This window comes from Trichomycterus rosablanca, chromosome 6, assembly GCF_030014385.1.
Source record: "Trichomycterus rosablanca isolate fTriRos1 chromosome 6, fTriRos1.hap1, whole genome shotgun sequence".
Classification (NCBI taxonomy): domain Eukaryota; kingdom Metazoa; phylum Chordata; class Actinopteri; order Siluriformes; family Trichomycteridae; genus Trichomycterus; species Trichomycterus rosablanca.
Genome location: NC_085993.1, coordinates 28,184,884 through 28,207,906, shown reverse-complemented (window position 1 = coordinate 28,207,906; position 23,023 = coordinate 28,184,884). Strand labels below are relative to the sequence as shown.

The 23,023-nt window shown below is 39.1% G+C and overlaps 1 protein-coding gene across 1 annotated transcript in view; it reads left to right on the top strand.

Moving 5' to 3' along the window:
- The first annotated feature begins 1,856 nt into the window (after positions 1-1,856).
- The window catches only part of obsl1a (obscurin like cytoskeletal adaptor 1a), a 32,432-nt gene continuing 11,265 nt past the window's right edge, over positions 1,857-23,023 (top strand). Inside the window, exons 1-12 of the mRNA XM_062996793.1 lie at positions 1,857-2,983; positions 6,386-6,655; positions 7,015-7,275; positions 7,715-8,020; positions 9,242-9,508; positions 10,457-10,732; positions 12,220-12,495; positions 13,315-13,587; positions 14,968-15,243; positions 20,283-20,558; positions 20,716-20,991; positions 22,636-22,911. Coding sequence (XP_062852863.1) covers positions 1,867-2,983; positions 6,386-6,655; positions 7,015-7,275; positions 7,715-8,020; positions 9,242-9,508; positions 10,457-10,732; positions 12,220-12,495; positions 13,315-13,587; positions 14,968-15,243; positions 20,283-20,558; positions 20,716-20,991; positions 22,636-22,911 — 4,150 coding nt within the window. The 5' untranslated portion in view covers positions 1,857-1,866. The remainder of the gene's footprint in view (positions 2,984-6,385; positions 6,656-7,014; positions 7,276-7,714; positions 8,021-9,241; positions 9,509-10,456; positions 10,733-12,219; positions 12,496-13,314; positions 13,588-14,967; positions 15,244-20,282; positions 20,559-20,715; positions 20,992-22,635; positions 22,912-23,023) is intronic.

The window sequence follows — 23,023 nt, the reverse complement described above, 5'->3', positions numbered from 1 at the left end:
ATGCAGTTTGGTATCTTGCTTGATAATCATGTATTGTAGTTTCTGTATCTTGTTTTGCATTGCTCATGTTTCTAGTTTAAAATCTTGTTTAGAGAATACTGTCTTGTTTTATGTTGTAGCTTAGTTCATGTTTAGTGTTAGCATTTGTGTTAGCCTGTACGGTCTAACTTAGCTTAGGATTTAGAATAGTTTAGTCATGTTTTATGTGTTTAGATAAGCACAAGCATTTAGCATAGTTCATGTGTTAGTTTGTCTTGTCTTGTGTAACCCTGGGATGTTTATTGTTATGAATAAACGTACTGTAACATCTCTGCATGTGTGTCTGCCCTCGTCTACTGTCTTAAGCCGATTGTTACAGGTACTTCCACAAAATTGCATTTTTATGATCTATTCATTTAAAACAAGGTTACAGTTTCAAAAAGCTTCTTTTCAAAAGCAAAATACACAGATGAGCCATAACCTTAAAAACCACCTCCTTGTTTCTACACTCACTGTCCATTTTATCAGCTCCACTTTGTAGTTCTACAATTACTGACTGTAGCCCATCTGTTTCTCTGCATGCTTTCAAGCTGTTCTTTAATAGTCAGGACTCTCCCAGGACCACTACAGAGTAGATATTATTTGGGTGGTGGATCATTCTCAGCAGTGCAATGACACTGACATGGTGGTGGTGTGTTAGTGTGTGTTTTGCTGGTATGAGTGGATAAAACACAGCAGCGCTGGGTTTTTAAACACCTCACTGTCACTGCTGGATTGAGAATAGTCCTCCAGCCAACAGTGCCCCGGGGGCAGCGTCCTGTGACCACTGATGGTCTAGAAGATGACCAATCGACCAACCGCTGAAGATGAGTGACCATCTCCGACTTTACGTCTACAAGGTGGACCAACTAGGTAGGAGTGTCTGAGTGGACACTATATAAAGAACTCCAGCAGCGCTGCTGTGTCTTATCCACTCATACCAGCACAACACACACTAACTAACCAGCACCATGTCAGTGTCACTGCAGTGCTGAGAATGATCCAACACCCAAATAATACCTGCTCTGTGGTGGTCCTGTGGGAGTCGTGACCATTGAAGAACATGATAAAAACAGGCTAAAAAGATATGCAGAGAAATAGATAGACAACAGTCAGTAATTGTAGAACTACAAAGTGCTCCTATATGGTAAGTGGAGCTGATAAAATGGACAGTGAGTGTAGAAACAAGGAAGTGGTTTTAATGTTATGGCTGATCAGTGTAAATACTTATAGTATAGTGTCAGGTGGTTAACAATTTCATGAATATTGCACTAATTTTACAGATATAGTACACTCCTAAGTATAATGGACCAAATAAAGAATTTATTCTAATGGCCTTAACATCAAACATCAAATCAGAAAATTAGTAAGAACTAAGAAAATGTAGTCCTGAGAGCTGTGCCACCATTTACTTATCACTACTTGCTGCTGCAGTGAACTGTTGGAGGGAGAGGGCAGCTGGAAACAGGGAAATTTACATATTTTTAACACAGATAAATTTATGAAAAGATTTCAATATTTGATATTAAATCTTAAACTAATAAATGTCTGGGTGTCTTCAGTTTTTTTTTTCTTAAACAATTATTGCATTTACTTCCAGTACTGCAGGCATATGCAAACTGGGAGCAAGAAAAAGCTATTAAATAAGAGAGGATTTGAGGGTGTGTACCATTTGATCATTAGCATTAATTTATAGATTTTTTTGTTTTTATTAAAGAAGTAAAAATGTTCCTAGAGACTTCTGTGTTTTCATTCACATTTCTGTCAGTAACATAATTCATTGCCAATGGTTATGTTTGTCTGTTTTCCACAGTTTGATATTTCATAAAGGAAGCTGAGGAAACTGTTATGGATGTGTTTGGTGGTGCTCCCCGTGTACTTGGTTACCCACGTCCAGTTCTGGTAAAAAGTGGATCAGATGCAGTCCTCAAATGTCAGATAGGTGGAGATCCGAAACCTGATGTAATATGGGAGAGAAAGAATGAACCCATAGTTCCTGGAGGTCGTTACTGCTTTACAGAGGATAACAAAGCTTACACCCTCTTTATCTCAGAGGTAACTTTGGAAGATGCTGGACAGTACATCTGCAGAGCTAAGAACAGCATTGGGGAAACATATGCTGCTGCTACTCTGAAAGTAGAAGAAAATCAAGATGTTCAGCTTATATATCCATTGCAAGAACAACAGGAAATCAAGGTTATTTCACCAGAACAAGAAATCATGACAGTCAGACAGCAGACAGAGAAGAATGCAGATCCATTTCAGGACAAAAAACCTCGGTTCTTGATTAAACCACTTTCTCTGAGAGTAGACCGAGGTGAAGATGCTGCCTTTTCTTGCAAGTTATCAAGTGGACCCTTTTCTGTGGTTGTGTGGGAAAAAGATAGCAAGCAGCTCAGTGAGATCTATGAGAGCTCACACTATTGCATAAACCAGCAAGATGGAGGATGGTTCCAGCTAAGGATCTTCCAGACAAGAGCCCCAGATGGAGGGGTCTACACTTGCAAGGCAGTTAATGAGTACGGGGAAGCCGTAGTTGGAGCCATGCTGTTAGTTGAATGTGTGCCAGAGAAACATGGCAGAAGCCATCTAAATGGTTATGCCAATGGCCACTCATCTTCACAACAGAATGACAGGTACTCAAGAGAGAAGCAGTCACATGAGAAGGACAGATCCTCAAGAGAGAAGCAACTGAATGTTGCTAAGGCTAAAAAGTTCACCATAACAGAAGGAAAACATGCCAAATTTCGTTGCTATGTGACAGGTAAACCTAAACCAGAGATTGTGTGGAAGAAAGATGGAGAGTCAATAGCACCTGGAAGACGCCACTTAATGTTTGAGGACAGGGAGGGTTACTATACCTTAAAAGTACTTTACTGCAAACAGCAAGACTCTGGGCTCTATGTCTGTGCTGCATCAAATGCACTTGGTAATACACTGAGTGTTGTGCAGCTTTTTGTAAAAGGTATGTTAACAATTTTTTTATTTGTTATTTATGTATTTACACCGATGAGGCATAACATTATGACCACCTCCATGTTTCTTCACTCACTGTCCATTTTATCAGCTCTACTTACCATATAGAAGCACTTTGTAGTTCTACATTTACTGACTGTAGTCCATCAGTTTCTCTACATACTTTTTTAGCCTGCTTTCACCCTGTTCTTCAATGGTCAGGACCCCCACAGGACCAAAAACATCCAGCCAACCGCACCCCATGGGCAGCGTCCTGTGACCACTGATTAAGGTCTAGAAGATGACCAACTCAAACAGCAGCAATAGATGAGCGATCGTCTCTGACTTTACATCTACAAGGTGGACCAACTAGGTAGAAGTGTCTAATAGAGTGGACAGTGAGTGGACACAGTATTTAAAAACTCCAGCAGCACTGCTGTGTCTGATCCACTCATACCAGCACAACACACACTAACACACCACCACCATGTCATTGTCACTGCGGTGCTGAGAATCATCTACCACCTAAATAATACCTGCTCTGTAGTGGTCCTGGGAGGGTCCTGACCATTGAAGAACAGGGTGAAAGCAGGCTAAACAGTATGTAGAGAAACAGATGGACTACAGTCAGTAATTGTAGAACTACAAGGTGCTTCTATATGGTAAGTGGAGCTAATAAAATGGACAGTGTGTGTAGACACCAGGAGGTGGTTTTAATGTTATGGCTGATCGGTGTATGTCGACCATTATTTGTTAGACAGTCCATTCCAAAAGCATAGGCACAAATATGGACTCAACCCATCCCCCTTTTGCAGCTACAGTGTGTGAATTTGTGCCTGTTTAGTTACAAGAGCATTTGTGAATTCAGGTACTGATGTAAGTTGAGAATACCAGGCTCGTAATCAACATTTCAATTCATTCAAAAGATGTTCAGTGGTAGTGGAGGTTAGGGCTCTGTTCTGGTCCCTGTAGTTCCTTCATAACATATCTTTCAAGCCTTGTCTTTCTGGATGTTGTTTTGTGCACAGAAGCAAGATCTTGCTGGAACAAGCCTTACACAGACTGATGCCACAAATTTGGAATGCTGTATTGTACTTTAATGCCAAGTTCACACTACACGACTTTTAAGTTGTTCAGATCACTATACAGTTCACACTACACAACTTGATCTCTTGGAATCGGGAGTCTTTTAAGTTGTTGTGGTTTTCACACTACATGACTAATCAGCAATAGGGGGTCACACACTACATGATCTACCATCAGGAGGAAACTCACATGAGTCTGTCTGGTCTCCCAAACTACGTTTTGTCATGAAAACACATGCGAGAAGTGACGAGGGGTTTAATGATACCACGTCCAAAAGTGCACATAAGCAAGAAGCGAAGTTTTTTGAAGCTTAAAGTTGTTTGAGCGCTGATGTGCAGCATTAAAGCAAGTACGAAAAAAATACATGACTCTGGGTGAAGAAGTGGGTTTGCGGCCCACTATTTGGCTATGTGGCCAGCAGGGATTGTCTGGAGTTGGAAGTCAAATAAATATTTTTTGCAATGCAACGTTGGTATTATGACTTGGCTAATAAGTCACAAATACTGTAAAGCTTATGTGTGCCGATGTATTCTGATAGAAACTATATTATGCCCCTACCCCACACATTTACATCTCCTCCCCCGGTTTTCCTTTCTGTATCTTGCGTTCATAACAATCACAACCTGATCACAACATCTTTCATACTACATGATTTTGAGTCGCTGACAGGTCCAGATATTTAACATGCTAGGTATTTTTCTAGTTTAAAAAAATGTAGTTAGTAAAAAGAACTGAAGAAATGTCAAAATGTACCTTCAGTAAATTTTACATTACTGACTTAATGTAAAAATAAATGCAGCAGCAAAAACTATAGATTATTTTAAGCTGCTCAGGTGGCGCAGCGGTAAAAACACACGCTGGAACCAGAGCTGGGATCTCGAATACATCGTATAGAATCCGAGCTCTGCCTGCCGGCTAGGCTGAGCAGCCACATGAACAACGATTGGCTTGTTGTTCAGATATGGGTGGGATTAAGCCGGATGGGGTGAGATTAAGCCGGATGGGGTGAGAGTGCTCTCAGGGTGTGTCTCTCCGTACACAGTGCTGAGCTGCACTGCACTCATCAAAGTGTAGGTAATAGGATGCATACAGCATGCTGCCCACGTGTCGGAGGGGGGTGTGGGTTAGCTTCGTTCTCCTCAATCAGAGCAGGGATCAGCATTGGTGGAGAGGAAGCATGACATAATCGGGCAATTGGACGTGCTAAAAGGGAGAAAAAGGGGAGAAAATGCATAAATAAAAATATAAAAACTATAGATTATTTTAATCTATTAATCTAACTGGCATTGACATGATTTTGTAATTATTGTTAGACAACCAGCTTACAGTTATTTCAATAATTTCAAATCACCTGCTGCATATTAAGATTTGCCTGGAATGTTAATAAAGGAAGCAACTGAGTCATAATTAAATGTGGTACACACTGGGAGCTTAAATTATCCATAATAAATTGGACACCACATAGGTCAATATGTTGCCAGGGGGCTTTGTAACCCAGTAACTGTTGTTCAACACAAGTCTTTATCTACAGATACAATGCTGTGGAAAAAAGCCATTGCCCTCTTGTCTATCACCTTAGTAACCACATGTTTGTTACAATAACTGATTTTATACAAGTGAGAGTTAGGGGCCTTGCTCAGTGGCCCAGAAGTGGCTAGTGTTGTCCAGGCCCGAAGCCTCAACCTAATAATCCAATACCTTAAGCCACTCACTAAGCCACTAATAACTGGTTGCATGATGGTTTCTCATGTGATGCCTTCTTGATTGTCCATTTTATGTGCTTAGTGAATTGCATCCATCACATAGCGTTTGGTTGAAAGTAAAGTGTGTGTCTGTGTGTGTGCGCGCACTAGTAAGATGGTACATTTTCATCTCCTTCATTGTGACTATGCAAGAGACACTCCAGTTTCCTCTTTAAATACTTTCTAGTTTTTGGTGCTATTTAATATGGAAATGTCATTTACAAAACAGCCTGTTTTGAGAAATGCAGGGCAAATTCACACCCTAAATAACAGCCTAGATATGGCCATGCTCTAAATTTGAGAACCAATGTTTTAAGAAAACTCCCACATACACACTTCAGGATATTGTAGAAAACAACTTTTAGAAGAATAAAGGTGTTATAACTGGAACAGGGGATTGGGTGGAATTGCATATGAATGCTTATTGTCAGTTGACCACATACTTTTGGTCATATAGTTTATATGACAGTGCTACACTGCAAGTCATTAATTTTTTGTGCAATTCACTGATTGCATTGATATGATTGATAGCCAAACCCAGTAGTTGTCCACATACTTTTAAAGTTGTTTTTATTTATTAAAAGGTCCCCCAGTTAGGTTCAAAAGAGCCCTGCAGGATGTGGAAGTAAGGGAGAGAGATGTTGCCATCCTGGAGTGTGAGGTCCCAGAGGATTCTATACCCGCTGCATGGTACCTGGAAGATCAGAGACTTCAGCCAGGGAGCAAATATGGCATTGAGCAAAAGGGTACGAGACGACGACTGACTATTCGTGATGTGGGGGTGGATGATGATGGAGTCTACTTGTGTGAGATGCCTGATGGTGGGAGGAGCATTGCAGAGCTGGCTGTTAAAGGTAAGTAAAGAGTCTTTTACTGCCTGTGGCCATTCCAAAAAAGTGCAAAGTGTGGATCATTTAGTCATCCTGGCAATTTCCAGTGAGAAGCATGTTTGTGCAGAATATGACAATAGGATACAGCAAGATTAAATTACTACTTCTTTTTTCACTTAACATATACATTTTCAACAATCCATCGTGGCCAACAGTCAGCAGGATTTATCCAGTCAGCACAAAGAGAAAACATCAAACTAGGGCTTTAAATTTGGTTATACAGTTAAAAACTGTTTAATTCCTTAACAGTTTTTAATACTTTAATGGGAAAATACTTGATTTTCCTGTCTATTTGTAGTAATAAAGATAATTTGATCTTCCAGGTCCAATTGTGAAGAAGCTTCCTCGTAGACTTGAGGTGCTGGAAGGCGAGAATGCAGCGTTCTGTGTGGAGGTAGAACATGAGGACATGGAGGTGTTCTGGTTTAAAGATGGTCTGCAGTTATTTGAGACACATCAGACCATTATCAAGTCCTTTGGAAAAACACACATACTGGTTTTTGTCAACACCTCCTACCAAGACTCGGGCACAGTCGTGTGTGTGGCAGGCAAATCAAGGACAAGCTGCAAGCTACGTATAAAAAGTAAGAGATCAATGCAAGTGGTAATATATTTTTTTTAATACTGAGGACTTCTAAAGTGTTTATGTAGCATAAACTACTGGATAAGCAAAAATAATAATAATAAAGATTATTTATATAGCCATTTCTGTACAGAAAATGAGGGGTTACCAGTTTAAGTACCAGACCAACAGAGTGCATAGTGTGTTTCACCATAAGTTTTAAGGTCCTCTGTAAAGATCTGTCACTGGCTTGTAAGTAAAATAAGCAGTCAGTGGCTTCACACATTTTGGATAGGTCCTGTGATAGTTTGCGGCACCTGTGCAAGCGTAAGTGAAGCAGAGATAATGCAACTGGAATTAAAAATGACTAAATTGGTCAAAAATGTGAAATAATGCATCAGACTATCAATGTATACTTTAACCCACTTTTGTGGTCAAAAATGTTTTTATTTTATGTTTAGCAATGAGACACTGTCCACCAATATGTCCTGTGGGAGTCCAGATGAACGCAGACTGTCAAAATAGTGTTGTTCTGTCCTGGTCACCCTCTCCAAACCTGCAAAACTCCACCAAATCAGTGTATGTAGTAGAATTCCAAGAGGTGGGCTCTCAGGAATGGCAGCGATGCTTTACCACAGAGACTGGCACCTCGGCTGAAATCCTGGGAGACAATGTGCCATGTGAGGGTGACTATCACTTCCGTATCTGCTGTGTTAACAAATATGGAAAAAGCGGTCATGTGGAGTTCCCCAAAGCGGTGCATCTAGGTAAGAGTTGATTATTGTCATTTGAAGTATTGTATGTGCCCTCTTGTTTGCCTATTACAAATTTAGGTTTGATAATCTGTTAGTTTTGATGATTATGTTTGATGTTCTGTTAGTCTGATGAAAGAATTGAAAGTTACGGTGATCTTAGTAACTATTACGTTATACTATACAGATACATACAGTATAATGTCATTATTAAAGTTACACTGATCAGCCATAACATTAAAATCACCTACTTGTTTCTACACTCACTGTCTATTTTATCAGCTCCACTTACCATATAGAAGCACTTTGTAGTTCTACAATTACTGACTGTAGTCCATCTGTTTCTCTGCATGCTTTGTTAGCCCCCGTTCATGCTGTTCTTCAATGGTCAGGACCCTCCCAGGACCACTACAGAGTCTGTATTATTTGGGTGGTGGGTCATTCTCAGCACTGCAGTGACACCGACATGGTGGTAGTGTGTTTGTGTGTGTTGTGCGGGTATGAGTGGATCAGACACAGCAGCGCTGCTGGAGTTTTTAAATAGTGTCCACTCTATTAGACACTCGTACCTGGTTGGTCCACCTTGTAGATGTAAAGAAAGAGACTATTGCTGCTGTTTGAGTTGGTCATCTTCTAGACCATCATCAGTGGTCACAGGACGCTGCCCATGGGGGGGGGGGGGGTTGTTGCTGGATATTTTTTGGTTGGTGGACTATTCTCCGTCCAGCTGTGACAGTGATGTGTTTAAAAACTCCATCAGCATTGCTGTGTCTTATCCACTCATACCAGCACAACACACACTAACACACCACCACCATGTCAGTGTCACTGCAGTGCTGAGAATGATCCACCAACCAAATAATACCTGTGGTGGTCCTGTGGGGGTCCTGACATTCTAATAAAATATGTTGAAAACCATTGAAGAACAGCATGAAAGGGGGCTAGAAAGCATGCAGAGAAACATATGGATTACAGTCAGTAATTGTAGAACTACAAAGTGCTCCTATATGGTAAGTAGAGCTGATAAAATGGACAGTGAGTGTAGAAACCAGGAATTGGTTTTAATGTTATGGCTGATCGGTGCATATCAGAATCAGAATCAGAATACTTTATTGATCCCAGAGGGAAATTGCAGATATTAAACAGTTTAATACTGTTATGGAAACTGTTAAGAACATCTATGTAATAGGTATGTTTTCTGTTAAAACAATTTGTATATTACTCTCTTATATTCAGTTCCAGGTCCAAAGATAAAAACTCAGCTGAAGAATGCTGTGGTGCTAGAGGGGGAGGATGCAGTGTTCACTATTGAACTCTCCAATGCTCAAACTGGTACTTGGTTCCTTAATAGCACTCAGCTGCAACACAGCGAGTGCTTTAGGATCAGCCAGTCAAAAAACCTTCACACACTGTGCTTTTGCAGAACATTAAGTGTGTACAATGGAGCTGAGATTACCTTCATAGCCAATGGAGTTCGTGACTCAGCAGTCCTGACTGTACAAGGTACAACATCCTACCACAGGCATGTCCAAAGTCCAACCTGTGGGCCAAATGTGGCCTGTTGATTTAAACTGCGCAACATATTTTATTAGAATGTATTTAAAGTTGTCCCACAATACTTTATTTAAACTTCTATGCTACTCCAGTATGTCATAGTCAGAAAATAATTAACATTAATGACAATTAACATGTACTGTATATGTACATGTACTGTAAACATTTATTTATGAACTTAAGTACTGCTGAATGTCCATAATGACAAACAACCACCTAAATGACGGTTGTTAAAACCATACCTAATGCATATATTGTAGTGTAGGTGTTGTTTTCAGTCCTCAAATTACATTTTTTAAGTTATATCTTACTAATTATTTAGAAATGAGGATAGACCCACCTGATTCAACAGTGGTAGCATGGTGGTTAGAGCTCTGGGTTACCAACTGGAAAGTTATGGGTTCAAATCCCAGCTCTGTCATACTGCCACTGTCTCATCTCTAGGGTTGCCATACATTGGCTGACTCTGAGTTTTGACTTCAGCATGAGGAAAAATAAATTCACTGTACTGTATATGTTTATATGGCTTTATTTAGCCATTACATCGGCCCTAAATTATTCTTAAGATTATCTTTATCTAATCTTAAGGTGAACCTTTAAATTTCCTCTGGTTTTGGTAAATATGCTTAATCTCACACTAGAAATCGGTCTGGGTTTGATTCCCTGACCAGGCGGCCAGGGTCCTCTCTGTGTGGAGTTTGCATGTTGTGTTTGCATCCCTATGGGTTTTCTTCATTGTTTTTTCCACAAATTAATAATCAGTGAATGAAACATGTGACCAGTTTAAAATGTTTTACTCACAATCATATGGACATTTTGTCCAACAGTTGATATGTACATTTCTCAATTTATTAATAATATTATATGACTATGTTAACACAAATGTGTTTTTCCCAGCTGCTGTGATGAAGTTCATCCCTCTGTCAGAGGCAGACAGGAATAAGAGAGTCGAAGCTGGAAACCCCATTGTGTTGTACTGTGAAGTCTCAAACCCTGTAGCTGATGTCTGTTGGTTCAAAGACGGGCAGAAACTTCACCCAGAAGAAGGGATAAACATCCAATCCGATGGAAACATGAGGAGAATTGTTATCCAATCATCAGAATATTTCCACTCTGGAACGTACACCTGCCAGACAAATGGTGATGTCATCACTTTTATTGTGGATATTCAAGGTAAATGTCGCACTTCAGTTTGTAGTCTGTAGTGACCTAAACCAGAGGTCAGTTGGGCAGAAGTGCCCAGGAAACAGAACTTAAGAACAAAATGAATTGTGTAATTCTTTCTGTAATAATATAAATAATAATATATGGAACCCCCTTTTAATTAATAGGTTTTTCAGCCACACTGATATTTTTCCAACCTCTTTCTAGAAGAGTGGAGGCTGTTATAGGTACAAGGGAGTAGGGGGAAAATGATGACTATGACAATGGTTTTGGATTAAGATTTCCATCAATTCAATGGTTAGATGTCCACATACTTTTTGCCATATATGCTGTTTAGTCTAAGACAGTCATACACATACTTGGTGGCTTGTTACCTTCTATTATTTTTATTTAATAGGTTTATGGTCTATTGCAACTATTAATAGCTTTACAACTCCTTAAAAAGAAAAGTAATAAGGCAAAGTAATCACATTAGAACAAACATCAAAATATCTAGGTAAACATGTCTGTTTTGTGACTATTGCAAAGCTGTGATAGTTATGTGATTTATTTTAATGACGACACAAATCCAAATCATGTCAACTGTGCAGAAGGTCTCCTCTTCCCGACAGGAGGTAAAGACATTATAGTGGATAAAAATCTAGACAGTGACATTATTTCCAGTTGCTATTATAGTGTTATGGGTTCATGTTAGACATCCTCTTGTCATGTAGCTTCAAAGTGTTTGCATGTGTATGCCTGGTCAGCTGAACCAAATTTTTACTTGCTTTATGTAAATGCAATATACCTCCTTAGCACCACAGGCCATCTTTGAGAATCTGTCAGAAGCTGAGAGGAACAAGTCAGTAGAAGCTGGAGATCCTCTAGTCCTCCGCTGTGAGTTATCTAATCCAGAAGCAGAGGTTTTCTGGTTCAAAGATGGGGAGCCTATCACTCCCCAAAATGGAATAAACATCCAGACTGATGGGAACACAAAGATGCTAGTCATCGACTCGGCTGATTTCTACCACTCTGGCACATACACTTGTCAGTCTGCAGATGATGTGGCTGTGTTTCAGGTGGACATTACAGGTGACATGGAGGAGTCTTATTTCTTCAAACCTTTGGTCTTCTAATTCCATATCCATCCTTGTGTTTCCTTGCCATGCATTTGTTTTTGTTTTCATTAATTCTGCACATGAACACTATTCTAAATGATGATGAATTATTGAACTCAAATGCTAATGTCTATTCCTTTTTGTAACCTCTTTCTTCTTCTCTTTGTTTGCTATTTTTCCTTTAACTTCTTTGACAACCTTATTTTATACACTAGTGTAAACTTTGAGTGTCTGACAGTTGCACATATGGAGAACAAACACTTACTAAAATCTCTTCTGATATTTTAAAGGCATGTGTGGACAGTTTTTTCAATTTCACAGAAGGATGTAATATAATTATAGCATGCTATGATCAATAATGGAAACTAATGTAAATAATTATTGACATTATACCACCAGGTCCCCCTGTGTCGTTTAAGGACGCTTCAATGGAAGAGAAGCAGAAAACCACTATGGAGCTGGACCCAGTGGTCCTGCACTGTGAGCTTTCCCGACCAGATGCCACTGCTCGCTGGTTTAAAGATGGTGTGGAGATTCTCCAGAATGATAATATCACCATTCAGGCTAAGGGGACCATGCGCAGGCTAATCATCCGGTCAGCACAACTGGCTGATGCTGGCAGTTACACATGCCAAGCAGGAGAACACTCGATGCCCTTTACTGTTAGTATTAAAGGTATGTTGACATACATCCTGATTCCAGTAAAGTTGTCAGAATTACACAAAATTATTACTTAAAAAGTAAAAGCTCAAGAATTAATAGTAATAAAAGAGTATCCAGTCTAAATATAAGGACTGTCTAACTTTTAAAAGCTATTAGGTTTAATTGTAGAGTAATAGTTAAAAGTAGTTACTTGATAAAGGAAAATGTGTTTTGAACAACCAAAAGTGTCGAGATCTTAAACCAGCTAAGATACTGTCACTTGATATTAGCTGTTTATGTTTATGCCAGAATGATTGAAGTTTCCCCTTCATCAGTAGGCAAGTCTGATTGGTAGCTCCATAAAACATTATTGCTGCTTTACCAGTTATTAAATGGGAGTAAATCCCAAAGATTTCACAAGTGTTTTCTTGCATTGTACCTATATAAAAAACTGTATTTGTAACTAGAAATAAACACTAACCAACATCTGGCCAAAACTACTTGGACACCACACAATGACATCCATAACCTTGGGCCTTAATATGGACCCCCTTCCTGCCCCCTTGCAGCCATAAGAACCTTCACTAATCTGTGAAAATGTGTGTGTGTGTACAAACCCTGTTTGACAAAAGATGGGACATTTAGTAAAATGCAAGAATGAAAAGAATGATCGATAGTGATCAATATTTTTTGTAAATATAAACAGTTGGTAAAAGGTAAGGAAATTATGATTGGTATAAAAGGAGGCTCCAACAAAGGGTCAGTATAAACAATAATGGGTCTGTGTAGGTGCCCAGCTGACTGATAGCAGAGTTGAAATTCGAGAGCTTGAGATTTTGTTTACTTTAACAGAGCCACCATTAATGATCGTGGACCCGAAAGATGATGTCTGCATTGAACGCTGTGTCTCAGAGGAGATCATACTGAACTGTGAGCTTTCTCGCTCAAATGGGGAGGTGTGTTGGTTCAAAGATGGACTGAAAATTCAGGAGACCGAGAATGTTCTGCCCAAAGCTGAGGGCCCGTACAGGAGACTGACCATCCTTTGTGCCTCTAAAAGGGACTCAGGAGAATATGTGTGTGACACAGGTGGAGATTCAGTTTTCTTCCAGCTCAGTGTTACAGGTAAGTGTTGTTAAAGTAAGCATTGTTGGAGGGCATTTATCATGTTCTGCCTTGGTCAAAATATTTATCTGATATCTGTCATACGGTTCAGTTAAAAATGTATTAAAGTGCAAAATTATGCACTATTATAGAGGGGAGTTTACGGTGAATTTAGAAACATAATGAATTTTGCGTTATGTTTATTTTAAATAAATTTCAATTTTTATCCAATAATCTACAATGTGTTTTTTGATTGGTATGTTTAATTAGCATGTTTTACTTCTCATCACTCTAAACCAGGGGTGGGCAATTAAATTTTCGAAGGGGCCACATAAGAAACTGGGACTGTTGTGGAGGGCCGGACCAATAAAGTGAACTTAATTCTGCTCAATATTAATTTTATCTCTTTATTTACATTTTCAGCATTTAGCAGACGCCTTTATCCAAAGTGACTTACAATAAAGTTACAGTATACAGTCTGAGCAATTGGGGGTTAAGGGCCAGCAGCAACGTGGCGGTGGTGGGGCTTGAACCAGCGACCTTCTGGTTACTAGTCCAGTACCTTAAGCACTAGGCTACAACTGCTCACTCTTTATTAAAAGCAGTAATTGTACAGTTCTAATAAGCTGTTAATGTTTAGATGTTATAATCAGAAAATTAGAAGTAGGCAGAGTAAAAACATCAACATTATTTTACTATTTAAACAAACAAATGCAAAAAAAAAAAAAAATGTGAACAAAATGTGCAGGTTTTTAAACTTTACACTATTTTGTTTTGAGTCTAATTACCTCATTTGTTTTTCAGTCCTTTGTTATTGTTGGATATTCTTATTAAAATCACAAAGCTGGACCTGACTGCTTCAGTTCTTGATGTGTTAAACTTTATAAAAAAAGTCCTTGTCGCTTTTGCAGTTTAGTTAGTGAAGCGTCAAGTGTGAAGTGTGACGCTCCGCATCGTTCATGTTCTTGTATTTATTTCTCAGTTTAGTACCATAACAGCGATTTAAAGCCTATATTGTGATCGTTAACCAGCTTTACATCTGACTTTAGTAAACAAATACTTCAGCAGTTCATGTCTTGTTAAAAACTCGACCGTCAATCACATTCAGTTCTGTTCGCCTTACGGTGAAGCCCGATACACTCGCACACATGTAAATTGAAACTTGCGGATATTTAAAGACACAGCGCTCCCGTCAAAAACAATCCTGTTATATTGCATGTGTGATGTACGTCTGATTTTTAATTGCCACGAACCTCATGCGGGCCGGTTGGGGATGTCTCGCGGGCCGGTTGGGGATGTCTCGCGGGCCGGATGTGGCCCGCGGGCCGTACAATGCCCAGGTCTGCTCTAAACATTCCCATGAACAATGATAACAATCACGCAATGTTTCTTACCACTCAGAGGCTCCAGTTCGCATTATATCTCCAAGCGAGTCCGAGGTGGAGGTGTGCATTCTGGCTTCAGAAAGGCTTGTCCTAAGCTGTGAGATCTCAAAGGCGGAGGCTGAAGTTTGCTGGTACTGTGATGGCTTGGTGGTGAAAGAAAGTGATAATATCATACTAGAGGAAGATGGGGTCTACCGCAGGCTGGTAATACCTCAAGCCACCACAGATAATTCAGGAGATTACGTGTGTGAAACAACAGACGACTCTGTGATTTTCTTGGTGAAGATAGAAGGTATATTTATTTACATAATGCATGTGGGTTCTACGGTGGCCGAGAAGTGCAAAACAAATTTACATTTCAGAAAACAAAATTACAAAAAAACAAAAACAAATTTACAACGAAAGCAAAAACAAATTTACAAGTGTTTGGGTACCCAGTGTTTGTAAATTTGTTTTGGCATATGTAAAAGTGTTTCAGCACTTGTAAATTTGTTTTCGGCATATGTAATTTTGTTTTCTAAAATGTTAATTTGTTTTGCACTTCTCGGCCGCACATTTCTGACGGAAAAGGTAGGGACAATAACACCGGAAGTGCGTGTTGCTTACCTGCTGTCAATCAAACTGTTTGTCAGCGGTAAAGTGAACGGAGTTTGTGATGGTGACGATAAACAAGGTTTTGTCTAGTTTGTGGAAATCATTTTATCCAGTTGACCCGCTATTGTTTTTCTTGTGGAAAGTTATTAGATTGTTTGTGCGGATGTTTAGACGTGGCGTGTGCATCTCTATCTACTGTCTGCTCTTCTAAACATCTAAGGAATTCCCACAAGGAAAACAAAAGCGAAATAATGAAAGTAATTAACACAAAATGGACAAAACATTGTTTATTAGGGACGGAACATTTGATACCGAGGCTTTAAAGCTTGTTTCACTTTTGTAACACTGGACTCAGTGTATCGGAGCTTATATTAAATGTGACAAAAGAAAAAAACTATTTTCAAATGATGATTCCTTTATCCAGAGACCAGTTTTGTTTGACTAAAATAATTTTTAGAGATGCATGAGTACCGATACTGGTATCGGGTATTTGCCCGATACCGCGCTCATTAACTTGTACTCGTACTTGCAAACGAGGCTCTGATACTAAACGTCCGATACCGTGTGCCTAGTGCACGTTGCTGCGTTATGCCTAGTTCACACTACACGATTTTTGCCCTGATTTTTGCTCGGCGACTGGTCGGCGCTAGATTTGCCGGCTCGGTAGCAACTCGCCGTTCGCTCGGCAATCAAAACTCGGCTCTCGATCGCTAAGTGTGAACTATCCAACAACTCGATCCGACCGGCTCGCCGTGCGCTCGGCGACCGGATCTAGTTTTCTAGCATGTCAGATATCTGATCTGAGATGTGCGACTGGGAATGAGTGACATGTCGAACAGCCAATGAGAACGCAGGATACGGTGTGAGGGGAAACGTAGGAGAGGAGTGTAAACAGGTGGGACAGGAGGATAATATAGTTTATATCAGAATACACCGGCACACACACGTTTTACAGTATTTCTGACCTGATCGTTCTCTACAAAACATAACAACAAAACACCAACATTGCAAAAATATTTATTAACCTCCAACTCATTAACTCCATTAACTCATTAACTCCATCATTCTAAATAGGTATTGGTATTGGTATCGGTATCGGCAAGTACAAAAATACATGTACTTGTACTCAGTTGGGAAAAAAATGGTATTGATGCATCCCTAATAATTTTATAGAGAGGGCAGCTGTAGCCTAGTGGTTAAGGTACTGGACCAGTAATCAGAAGGTTGCCGGTTCAAGTCCCACCACTGCCAGGTTGCCACTGTTGGGCCGTATTTTGTGAGCTGTTTTGTGAGGCTTGTGGGTCTCAGAGATTAACAGACAAAAGAACAAAAATTATATGACAATTCTATTTGTTAAATTTTAACAAATTTAGAAATAGATGCTTGCAACTAGGGCTGGGCGATATTGCAAAAAAATTAAATCTCGATTATTTTCAAATTTATTAACGATTCTTGGTTTTTGTATGTTCTTGTATAATGCCAATGAAAAGACAAATGTCTTTTTTTTTTTTTTTGCATTTTAATTTAAAAGACTGCAGAAGTGCAAAAACAGTAACAGCAATATGATATAACAACATAGAAATCTTAATGAGCTATATTCTTTTTAAGAATGGCTCACAAACAACTCACTTTAAATAATGTGCAAGCATAACCTCCTTACATTAAGAGCCACAAAAGGTTTTTTTACATGTTTCTTGAAAGGTACACAAGCCTGTTTTAGGCTTGAGAGATGCACTCTGGCAGGTAACAATGTTCCCATACGCACTGAAAACTTGCTTAGAAGGGGCACTGGTTGCAGGTATACAGAGATATTTCTTTGCAAGGTTGCTTAAGCTGGGGAAGTTTGTTTCATGCAGTTTCCACCAATTAAGTGAGTCTGTGTTAGTATCTATGCTAGGGGACATCAAGTAAGCAGTCAGCTCAGCTTTGATTTTGTCCTTTTGTGACTGTGGGGTGGATGGAGGTGGCACGGTGTGCTTTTAACAATATGGACTACAATTCCCATGCTCCCACGGACTCTCACGTGACTATCCCTGGTCAGCCAATCCTGATTGGTCCTCACGCTCACTGTCTCTGGAGTTTTGATTCAGTTCAACTGTGTTCAATTCCATGAATCTTATTTAAACACTGCTCTTTGTCTCGTTGCGAAGTATTGCAGACTGTGTTTGTGTGCATACCGAGCAGTCCTTGTTACCGTGTATGACCCTTGTTGGCCGTTATTCTCTGGTTTTGTACGTACACTGTTTTTGCCCTTTTGATATTAAACTTTCCTTGATCTACACTATATTGCCAAAAGTATTCGCTATATGATGTCGGCCCACGCTTTGCGGCTATAACAGCTTCAACTCTCAACTCAGTGAGTGAATACTTTTGGCGATATGGTGTATATTCCGCGAGCATGTGGTCAGTTTCTGCCTTATGACATGTTGGTATTTTAATTAAAATATAAGGTATGTAAACTTGTACAATCGCGATTGTCACATTTCTAATATTGTGTAAAAATGTTAATTCGAATTAACCAAATTAATTGTGAAAATCACCCAGCACTACTTGCAACACAATCAAAAAAAGCTGGAACAAAGGCATGTTTACCACTGGGTCACATCACCTTTTTTAAAATATATCTTTTAATCATTTGGAAATTGACCACACTAATTGTCGCAGTTTTGCAAGTGAAACTTTTGCCCCTTCTTGCTGTACACAAGATTTGAGGTGCTCAACATTTGCCATTGTCTGATTTTTCTTTTAAATGATGCACCATACATTTTCTATAGGGGACAGATAAGAACTACAGGCAGGCTATTTTAGCACACACACACTATGTCTACAAGCCCTGCTGTTGTAAATAGATATGTTCTTGGGAAAAGTTGTTGACGTCAGCATATACCAATATAAGCCTCTGCATTAATGGTATCTTCACATATATGCAGATCACCTATGCTGTGGGCACTGTTGCACCCCCATACCATGACGGATGTTGGCTTTTGCACCTTTCACTGTCTGGATGGTCCTTTTCATCTTTGGCACACATAATTTGATGTCCTAAAACAAGCTAAACACTGTGACTTTTTTTATATATATATTTTGTTTATGCATTCAAGAGTGCTCTCGGGGTGTGTCTCTCCCTGAGCAACAGGCCAATCGTTGTTCATGTGGCTGTTCAGCCCAGCCGGCAGGCAGAGACAGTTGTTCACTTTTATTCTTAGTAACGCGGTGTGTGCGCAACATAACCTGTTTAATACACCACTGTATGAGTGCAGATGAAGCCTCATTTAAGCTTTTGAAGCTTTTTTCCTGATTGTGCTGAAAATACCTGGGGGGAGGGGGGGGGGCACCTTACACAGTCATGAAAACAAAGGTTTTATTTATGGTGTTTAACATTTATTATTTTTATTCTTTATAATAATAAGTCAGAACCATATTTTAGGCAAAACAACGCACTCTGCCCACTGTGCTACTCATACAGCGGTGTATTAAACAGGTTATGCTGCTATAACCAGCGCACACACACCGTTACTAAGAATAAAAGTGAACACTACTTAATATAATTAATTAAACAGCAGTTTCCTTCTGTTTTTATACACATCACTCTGTCTCCCATTGATAAAAATACGGAACAAAGCGTCCTGTATCAGTTCAATACAGAACGCGGCGTTTAGTCTCCAGATAAAGAAGGATTCTGTATTTTACAGGACGGTGGGTAACCCTGGTTTGATTGTCTCTTATATAATCAGTGAGATAACACACAGCACCAAAGCTTCATCAGTCCCGCACATGCTGCTTTAATATAAGCTCCGATACACTGAGTCCAGTGTTACAAAAGTGAAACAAGCTTTAAAGCCTCGGTATCAAATGTTCCGTCCCTAATAAACAATGTTTTGTCCATTTTGTGTTAATTATTTTCATTATTTCGCTTTTGTTTTCCTTGTGGGAATTCCTTAGATGTTTAGAAGAGCGGACAGTAGATAGAGATGCACACGCCACGTCTAAACATCTGCACAATCTAATAACTTTCCACAAGAAAAACAATAGCGGGTCAACTGGATAAAATGATTTCCACAAACTAGACAAAACCTTGTTTATCGTCACCATCACAAACTCCGTTCATTTTACCGCTGACAAACAGTTTGATTGACAGCAGGTAAGCAACACGCACTTCCGGTGTTATTGTCCCTACCTTTTCCGTCAGAAATGTGCGGCCGAGAAGTGCAAAACAAATTAACATTTTAGAAAACAAAATTACATATGCCGAAAACAAATTTACAAGTGCTGAAACACTTTTACATATGCCAAAACAAATTTACAAACACTGGGTACCCAAACACTTGTAAATTTGTTTTTGCTTTCGTTGTAAATTTGTTTTTGTTTTTTTGTAATTTTGTTTTCTGAAATGTAAATTTGTTTTGCACTTCTCGGCCACCGTAGGGTTCTAATAGAGTGATGCAACAAGCTATACTCTGTAGGTACAGTTTCAGTAAACAGTGCAGTGAAAGAGCTTTTATTAAGCCTACATTTGTTTTTCTTTTTGCAATTGATGGATATTGTATATAAGCAAAAAAAAGTTAAAACATTTTCATGTTTTATGTCATTGTCAAGGTTAAGGCAAATGACATTTTCCATTTAAAAGTTGCGGAGTATATTTTATTCTTAATATATTTAACTTGTTAAACAGTCATTAAACCTAATTTTCAATTTACTTTTTAGCCACATGCTAAAATAATGTTGTTCTTTACACAGAGCCCCCTGTAAAACTCACCGGCTGTAAGGAGACAGGCAGTGTTCTTCAGACCTGTAGTGGTGAAGCTGTGGTGCTGGAGTTAAATGTTTCTCGTGAGAATGCAGAGGTGTGCTGGATAAGGAATGGAATAAAGCTGGAAGAGAACAGTAATGTCTCTATTGTAGCAGATGGTCTTGTTCGAAAATTAATCATTCACTCACCAACCCTTGCAGACTCTGGCCTTTATACATGCAATGCTATTGATGACACAATGGACTTTCAAGTGAAGATTACTGGTATGCTCAGACTTTACAATGAAATCAAACAATGCTTCTGGTTAATTTAACATCAAGTTAGAAAATGTTATTTAATTGAATTATTCCTCTTTATTCCATAACATTACATATATGTGATAATATCCTATTTTTCCAACCCCTTTTCTTGTTTCATTAGAGTCTCCACTAAAAATCCTTAAGAAAGGTGAAGTTAAGACAGACTACAAGGCTGTCTTGTCTGATGACATTGTGTTGGAATGTGAGCTGTCCAGAGTAAATGGGGTTGTCAGCTGGTACAAAGATGGCCAGCCTATTGAAGAAAATGAGCGCTTCTGTTTCGAAGAAGAGGGGTCTTTCAGATCTCTAGTTATCCTCTGTGCTGAGCAGGAGGATTCTGGGGAATATTTTCTAGATGCAAAAGATGACAGCATTACATTTCATGTTACTGTACAAGGTACAAAACTCTACAATTTACAGACATTTTGCTAATTCTTAATAAAATAAAATATTTCACCTTTTTACAAAACCCCTGTACATTATTAGTGAGGAAACCCCCATAATGTAAAGAAGCATCTTTGTTAATAACCTTAACTTCATGTAACTTCATACATAAACACTGATCAGCCATAACATTAAAACCACCTACTTGTTTCTACACTGACTGTCCATTTTATCAGCTACACTTACCATATAGCAGCACTTTGTAGTTCTACAGTTACTGACTGTAGTCCATCTGTTTCTCTGCATGCTTTGTTAGCCCCTGTTCATGCTGTTCTTCATTGGTTAGGACCACCACAGAGTAGGTATTATTTGGGTGTTGGATCATTCTCAGCACTGCAGTGACACTGACATGGTGGTGGTGTGTTAGTGTGTGTTGTGCTGGTATTAGTGGATCAGACACAGCAGTGCTGATGGAGTTTTTAAACACATCACTGTCACTGCTGTATTGAGAATAGTCCACCAACCAAAAACATCCAGCCAACAGCGCCCTGTGGGCAGCGTCCTGTGACCACTGATGAATGTCTAGAAGCTGACCAACTCAAACAGCAGCAATAGATGAGCGATCGTCCCTGATTTTACATCTACAAGGTGGACCAACTAGGTAGGAGTGTCTGATATAGTGGACAGTGAGTGGACACTGCTGTGTCTGATCCACTCATACCAGCACAACACACACTAACATACCACCACCATGTCATTGTCACTGCAGTGCTGAGAATGATCCAACACCCAAATAATACCTACTCTGTGGTGGTCCTGTGAAGGGTCCTGACCATTAAAGAACAGGGTGGAAGCAGGCTAAAAAAGTATGTAAAGAAACAGATGGACTACAGTCAGTAATTGTAGAACTACAAAGTGCTTCTATATGGTAAGTGAAGCTGATAAAATGGAGAGTCAGTGTAGAAACAAGGAGGTGGTTTTAATGTTATGGCTGATCGGTATATATTAATATGTCAATATTAAATGCTCATTTAAAATATAAAATTCATTAGCACAATGTTGATGTATAATTAAAGATCCATATACAAACAACTTTATAAGCATTGTTAAACAATTGGTTCAGTTTCCATAACCATTTATGAAACATTATTTAAAAGGATTATTGGAACTTAATCTACAATTAGCTGTATTTATGCCTATCTAACCATCAATGGGTATCTATTACTGCAACCCCAATAGTTCTGGAGAGCTGGGTTTAAATATTGCCTCTGACCCTATATATAGACTACTAACTAATTAAAAAAGAGGGAAAAACAACAAGATATTTTATCTGATACAGGTCTGCCTGGCATCACAACTGCTCCTTTGACTGAATAGACACACATTCCCAAAGATACACTCCAAAATCTTGAGCAAAGCTTTATTTATAACTATATTAATAGCCATGAATTTGAAATCTAATGTTCAACAGGTTCATGGTCAGGTGTCCACAGACATATGGCTATATGGTATATAGTACCAGTTTTGTTAATGACATTTGCATATCTTTTAGGATAAGGCAACTAATGATTTTTTTTATTTTAAATAATTGTATTGCTTAATGTTAATGCAGATTTAGAATACCTTAAATATAGATTGATGTATTTTTGTCTTGCAGAGCCTCCTGTGAAGATTCTGGGTAACTCTGACCAGCATGACTACCAGGAAATGGTAGCAGGGGACGACCTGATCCTGGCATGTGAGCTGTCACGAGCAAATGCACCAGTTCAATGGCTTTTTAATGAGAAGCCTTTGGTCCCTGATTCCAGAACATACATTGAGTGCTATGGCACACTACACAAACTCATTATAGCTGATGTCCAGCCCTCCGACTGTGGGAAATACGTTTGTGATACCATAGATGACAAAATGGTGACCATAATTAAAGTTGAAGGTATACAACCTTACTTTGCACTTCATGTTTTTAAAATTAATAGTACATGTTGTGGTATAACCATTTTAACTTGATCCGAATCAGAAGTTTTATTTGCAGAATGAACCAAAGA